At 32.8% G+C, this 7123-nt stretch overlaps 1 protein-coding gene across 5 annotated transcripts; it reads right to left on the reverse strand.

Annotated features, from left to right (window-relative positions):
• Positions 1-976: 976 nt before the first annotated feature.
• On the reverse strand, positions 977-6669 carry LOC127118140 (vacuolar protein sorting-associated protein 32 homolog 2). 5 transcript variants are annotated; one of them, XM_051048311.1, is made up of 7 exons: positions 6342-6669; positions 4132-4231; positions 3943-4028; positions 3760-3851; positions 3308-3422; positions 2744-2939; positions 977-1298 (listed from the first exon to the last, which is right to left on the reverse strand). In XM_051048311.1, the coding sequence occupies exons 1-6, from the start codon at positions 6417-6419 to the stop codon at positions 2748-2750; spliced, it is 663 nt and encodes a 220-aa protein (XP_050904268.1). In that variant the 5' UTR covers positions 6420-6669; the 3' UTR covers positions 977-1298; positions 2744-2747. The 5 variants fall into 5 exon arrangements, with proteins under 5 accessions (XP_050904268.1, XP_050904276.1, XP_050904254.1 ...); XM_051048319.1 differs by lacking the exon at positions 977-1298 and adding an exon at positions 1732-1992; XM_051048297.1 differs by lacking the exon at positions 977-1298 and adding an exon at positions 2015-2305.
• Positions 6670-7123: the final 454 nt, after the last annotated feature.

Consider the following 7123-nt stretch of genomic DNA (forward strand, 5'->3'; position numbering starts at 1 on the left):
TTGGAATTTGTATAAGCATGTCTAGGATAGGAATTATAGTCCTGGATCCCATTTTATAAACTGTTAAAAATTGGTTTTGATTACTCGCAAAACAAACCAACTTAAATGGTCGTCTTAGATAAACATAAGAGCATTAGAATTTGTTATTCAAATTTGTCTATGAGGATCGATAATTTTTTACTACTTTGATATAGTCGTACACTTGCAGACAGGTTCACCAAAGTGGTCATGGCATCCTAAGGTGGGGAAGACGACTTAAAGTGTTGGATCTTTCATAAAGACTTGAGAGTGGATTGTAAATTTTGAGAGAAGTTGGGGCTAGAAGGGATAGACAACATGAACGAATTGTTGAACAAGGTTCGGTCATACAAATTGGGAGGAGGGGTTCCTAGTTGATAATGGGATCTCGGGAGAAAAACCACGTGTATCACATTTTTTGTATATGATACTTACATAGCAAAGCATATGATATAGTAAACATCTTTGCAACTGAATTCATCAGTACAATATTCTGATTAGTGAAAATCACCTATTGCATGTTTTTTTGGTCTTTCAACATAGTCTGACTCACTTCTAAAACACACATGACATTATCCTCTTTTCCACTTTTCAAAAATGCAAATCCAACAGTAGAAGTAATAATAATAATTTCCAAAAGTTGAAGCATGTATTTGTTGGTCTTATACGTGGAATCAATTATCTGGATAATTAGAAATGTGTTGAACAACTTGATGGAAACATGATAAGTCCATAATATATCTCAAACAATTTTTTCATCCTCACGCACTTTGTACTGAGATACATAATGACCATCTTCCAATAATTTCAACAATTGTTGCATTTCAGATCTTAGACCTCTTATCGACTTATTATTTCAAGTGGAGACATTGTATACTTGCCTAATAATTGAGACACTTTCGGGTCTTTTCCTTTTAAAAGTGAATAATATATTTTTGGGATGAACCATGCAATGTCATGTCATAAACAAGTTTCTTCTCTTCAGAACTGAGACGACATACAATCGAATGACCTGTCTAACTTGTGACATAGAACATGTTTATGTATACCATAATTCACATTAAATGCCCACATATTGTTTGGCTTATGGTACCATGCAACTTAAAATGACAACCACATTTTCTCGTTACACTGTCATCGTGTTTCAACTTTCTGATAGATTCTTTATACTTACCACTTCTTTCACACCTCATCATAACAAATGCAAATCTTCTTTCAGAACCAATATCCGACCTCCCGATAACAATATTGAACCCTAATTTGAAAGTCTTTGTGTAGACCTGATAAAGCATATGTTCATGTAAAAGAAACTCTTATTTATTGATAAATAATTTGTCAACACCAATTTGGACATACCCGGTTTATCATCCTTAGATAGTAGTTTTGATAACGACATAAGAGTGAACGATAACAACAGAATACGATTTAAATTCATCATTAAATCAATTTGGATCTCAATTTTCAGAACATTAGTAAAAGAATTCAGATTTCAAACTCTAAATGCAACTTTCATATTTCAGACAAAAGTAAACTAGATTTTATCATCAATGACCAATGAAATAATGTACATTACCCATAATTTCATCTTCTTTTGCACCTTTTGATTTCAAAATACATGAAAATGTTGTTTGCAAGAAAAAATATTGAATTCCTGGAAGGTGATTTTGGCAAAAAAAAAATCAATATTTATTTTCTGATCATGAAGAAAACCCATACATAAAAAGTTATACAATGATGTTTTCAAATTTCAATCTCCGTACAATTGAGAGTAAATGTGAATATATTTTTGGTAAAAATGAAAGCGTCTTTTTGATAAAATAATAATTTGTTGTATAAAATGTCCAACCAATTCCAATCTCCCTAAGTTACAAAGGACATTTTTAAATTTGTAGAGTGTGTCATCAATACATAGGACGCTAAACACCACCCAAATTATATATATCAAAGCCTGAAGGAAAACTCAATTGCTTTCACCTGCTGGTGATAGTGAAAACTCTTAGAACTGCCAATTTTCTCAATCCAATTAGCTCATCAAACTAAATCCTTACCACTTGTTAACATATTTTACATATCTGTTATACTAACTTACATGACAAGAATGTTAAAAAAAAACAAGACCAGATGAAACATGACCTCTAAAAAGTATGTTCAGAACAGTATATTATATTGTGAGTTCCGAGTGTTTAACTCAATGATTAAGGGAACATGCTTTTCATTTTACATACTGGTATCAAATAATCAACATATGCTTGAGATAGCCAAATAAATTAACATTTGATACGCAGACCTGGAAAAAAGGTTCAAACACATCAATGAGAAAAGTCGTAAGTGTTGAGGGGACTTCTATGTTCAACTTCTTTTTCAGCTTTTATATACATCTTCTGGTCTGTTCAATAATTTCGCACATGCAAACCCAGAAGGAGAGAATCAGAATTCTCCATGTCAGAGTCTTAAGTTACATATTACAAATATATCGTGGAAGACACTTATCGTCATGGTTAACAAAGCCAGCGAAATTCTGGCTTAAACTAAGCCAGCCGTGGCAAAACCAAATAGAACAACTACCTAAAATATTTCTGGCATAGGCAAAACATGAAAATGTGACATAACCATATCATTTAACTTGCATACTAAATGCAACACCAGTTCAGAATTCAGATAAAAGAAACTAATGCATAGATAACAACACAAATCCATCGGTAGTGACACAGACGAGAAAAAGTACCCGATCAAAGTGCCATCTCAGCCTGCAAAGCTGCCAATTCATCTTCCTCGGGAGTTGGCTTTGCAGGAACAGGGCGTGTAGGTTGCCGCCCAGCTGGGACGTACGATGTGGCAGCAGGAGCTGTAGTTGCTGGCTGAAGAAGCTGTTCTTCTAACTCAGCACTCTCCAATTCTTCAAGTTCTGCTTCTAGTTCATCCTGAAAAGGACAAAATATTCAGAACGCCTCATTGTTAGAATTACAACCCCGGTTCAAAAGCAAACACAAACAAAGAACATGAGATTTGATCACGGAGTTCAATCAGTTGTGCCTACGTCTCCTATTGTAGAGTGGCTGGAGTATCTTTCTATTATTCAAGTCTAGGGCTTATACATTACAATTGTGTTTAAATACTACGGTCCACTATACAAGATTACCCCTGAACTGTGAGTGACCTGCCCTCTTATGATTAAACTATGAGCCATCCCAACAGTCATGGACATGCATTAGCACTCTAAAACACTATAAACAATCAAAAGGTACAAATATCATGTTTGCAACCGACATAACAAATAAGTAAATATTACCTCATCAAAATCAGCTGCTGCACCAATTGGAGTTGACAATGCTTCTTGAATCTGCTTCATGTTCTCAGTCTGTTCATTTATCTCATCCATGGTTTTGTCAACATCGTCAATATTCCTGAAAAAAGAAACAGAAGCAAACTTAGGTCATGTTTGGATGAACAGCATAATTAAGCACTTACAGCATAGGTGTTTATCATATAAGTGCTTTGTTTACATATAAACTATAAGCTATTCATAATTTCATTTGCTATATTGAAGAGCTTATGGATGTAGATGAAAAACAGCTATAAACATGTCATAAGGTGTTTTCACAACTTCTTCTAAACAGTCTCACAAATGTTTATGCTAGTAGATAAGTTCAAATAAACAAATTAAAACAGGACTATAGTAATGTCATAAATCATAATCAACGGCTCATTAAAGATTTAGAATCATATAATAGCAGTATGTACGTTGCTTTCTGCATAGCCTTCATAGCAGCGGCTCCTGTTCTTAACGCATCCACTGTTTCCGTGGTGGCTTTAGCACCTTCTAACATTATCATCTATAACACAAATCACCACCATAAGATGCAAAAGAAGATTAATAATATAAGCCATTGTCTCAACTAATACCAAATATGATTGCATTTGCACCTGGTCATGAATACGCAGCTGGAAATTTCCAAGCTGCTCAATTTGCTGTTCATATAACCTCTTCCTCTTCAAACATTGAATTGCCGCTGTATAAAACAAAAACTCGAGTCACGCGTAATTAAAAGTAAGGAAAGTAGGATTACAGAAAACACTGAAGAACATGTACAAAAATTCAGTTTAAGAACCTACCCTTTTTGTTCTTTCCTTTAGTGAATTCTTTGGCTTTTTCAACTTCTGCCCTGGACTTTTTAAGGAGCACATTTTCCTTTTTCTCTAGCATTTCAAGTGTCTGTATAATTTCAAAGGACAACAAATTCAAATTGTTGAATCCACACTCTCAATCTCAAACTATAACTTAATGCGCAAAATGAATGGATAACAATAACCATTGCACACATCTATTCTCACATGATAGATGCATCAATATACATATATGATACTTGTTTCAAAATAGAAAGCAGACATATTCAACAATAGAACTCAGATAAGGATTCAAATGCTATGACTATGGGAAGAATTACAAGAATATTCTTTGCAAATGATGTGCTCATAAATTGAAAATATAGAGATAGATACTTACTAAGGAGTATTTTAATGTAATTTTGTGCCAATTAACAAAAGTTTTAACAGTCTCTTTGGATTGCCTAACTTGAACTTATCTACCAACATAAGCAATTGGAAGAGCATATAGAAACAACTTATGACAAGTTCATAATATGCTTTCGGCGTATTCACATACATTCCTGACATAAGCACTTGTCAGAGCTTATAGAAACAACTTATGACAATCCCATAATACGCTTTCGGCTTATTCTGATACATTCTCTAGGATAGCTTATGAAAACAGCTTATAGGATATATGAAATCAGTTTAAAGTATATTACCTTTTGTTAAATAAATAGCTTATAAATAAGCATTTATATCATAAGCGCTTAATTAAGCTCTTCATCAAAACACTACCTTAAATGGAATATAGGGAAATCAACGTATTTACTTATTATGTATTATTCAGCACTCATAGTCAAAGCTCATAGGTTAAGTATAGTAATAGGAATTAGAGTTGGCATGAAGTCATTTAGCATTAATCATGCAGCAAGATCACAAGAGGTGGATCTTTCTCATCCATTCTTCCACATTCCTCTTCACTTATTCAACTTTTTCTTCACTTTCTCATGAATTCACATCTATTTCTCCCATGTTTTGCTGATTTTTCATCTATTAGCAACCATGGCATCATCTTCTCCGAGTTTAACACAAACTTCCAACAACAAAGGTTTTTTTAAACCTATTGGTGACAATATTGACATAGGTTGGTAGTGAAACTCTTCTAAAGACCAAAGCAAAAAAACTATTGTTTGTGAAGTAAGCTAGAGCATCAAAAGCTTGCTACATTAGTGTCTAATGAAGATGAGGAGTTGGAGATGGAAGAAGAAGAGTTTGAAATTGAATCAAGTGATGAGCAAGATGATATTAATGTGGAATGGAGATGAGGAATTAGAGGTGGAAGAAGAAGAGTTTGAAATTGAATCAAGTGACGAGCAAGATGATATTATATTAATGTGGTGGAACTTAGAAGTGAAGATGAGGCGGATGTGGTTTAGTCATTTTCTTTACGTTTGTTTATGTTTAGAATTTAGTTTAGTCATTTTGCACATTTATAATTTGATTTTGATGGGAACTTATACGGTGGTGTTGTTGGAATTTATGTATGTTGTTGTAACTTCTGTGTTTAAGAAGTTATTTATGTTGTTGGAACTTATTTTAAGTATTTATGTATTCATGTTAAATATTTACCTTGGTTTTTAAAGCTAACAATAGCTATCATCCCGCTACCTGCTAGAGCATTTAGGGGGTCCGGCAATATCCGTCTCTATCCGAGATTAACAACCTAGGATATCCATAACATCTCTTATCCCACTAAGTGGGATCCGCTACATGAATCAACTTTTTTCATAATATTCTATCTAAGACCATGCTTCTATCTAAATCGTTAATATCGAGATCTTTCTTAATAATTTCTCCTATAATTTTTCTAGGTCTTCCTCTCCCTCTAGTTGTTAGAAGGTCTTCCTCTATCTCTAGTTGTTAGACTTCTCTCCATCTGATCTACTCTCTTTACCACATAATCGACCTGTCTTCTCTTTACATGCCCAAAACACCAAGTCTAAGATCGCAATTAACAGTCCGTTTAAATTGACTTATTTAAGTTCATCTACAACAACAAACACTTTCCAGACAGTTTGTGAGAGCTTATAGAAACAACTTATGACCCTATAAGTTGTTTTCAACCTATTTCCCTAAATTCTCTAAAATAGTTTATGAGTTCACAATTGTTATCAACTTCTCTAAAATAGCATTGAAATTGATACTGATAAAAAAAAAAGAATTAGAATTAGTACCTCGTTTAACTTGTCCAAAGTGGCAAGAGCATTGTTGCTGATTTCCTGTTTAGGTTTACCAAAAACTCTGCTAAACATGATTATTTGCGATCGATCGAATCAGAAAGAATTAGTGAAAATTGAATCGGTTTGAATCGTAAAAGGAACGAAAGGTTGAAACTTGGGATCTGGGTAAGCGGTAGAAAAAGCGATGATGGATTAGGAGTGTCGTTTTGGTATCATCATCGGTAGGTTGATTCGAAGATCGAAGGAACTTGCAAGTGCGGCCTTTATTTCCACGTGGCACGCATTATTTCATTTTATTTTATTTTTGGAACATGAGAATGAGAAAAATCAAAACAAACGGTCAATGTAACTTATATTTTGTAATAATATATTAATAATAAATAAATATAAAAATTAATAGTTAATGAATTAATATATTTAAAATACAACTCAAATAAATTATTTTAGTTATTAAGCTTATTTTGGTTCATATCATTGCATAGTCTCACATTGTCTTTTACATGAATAATATTAATTTTTATATAGTCTCACATCTATATTTGAAGAACTATTGTAGATTAAAAAGATGCTAAAATGATTTGGACCTAAAGTCCATATAAATTATTTTAAATTTTAAATTAAACATTATCTTTAAATTAGGTAATATTAGAAATATCTTGCGCTGAATGAAAAAAGAATTTAAAACATTAATATTTAAAAAGTTATTAAAAAAATTCTAAAAAGATATTATTTATGTGAGAGTGTCCTATTTCTATTTTAAAAACCGGCCCTTTTAA

Source organism: Lathyrus oleraceus, chromosome 1 (genome assembly GCF_024323335.1).
Source record: "Lathyrus oleraceus cultivar Zhongwan6 chromosome 1, CAAS_Psat_ZW6_1.0, whole genome shotgun sequence".
NCBI lineage: Eukaryota > Viridiplantae > Streptophyta > Magnoliopsida > Fabales > Fabaceae > Lathyrus > Lathyrus oleraceus.

Bases quoted from the DNA above. Each gene is read 5' to 3' on its own strand.
- LOC127118140 (XM_051048311.1), bottom strand. From the start codon at position 6,419: ATGTTTAGCAGAGTTTTTGGTAAACCTAAACAGGAAATCAGCAACAAT. The intron at 4,232-6,341 runs GTACTAATTCTA...GAAATTATACAG, and splicing joins CTTTGGACAAGTTAAACGAG to ACACTTGAAATGCTAGAGAA. The intron at 3,852-3,942 runs GTGCAAATGCAA...TTTGTGTTATAG, and splicing joins AGCTGCGTATTCATGACCAG to ATGATAATGTTAGAAGGTGC.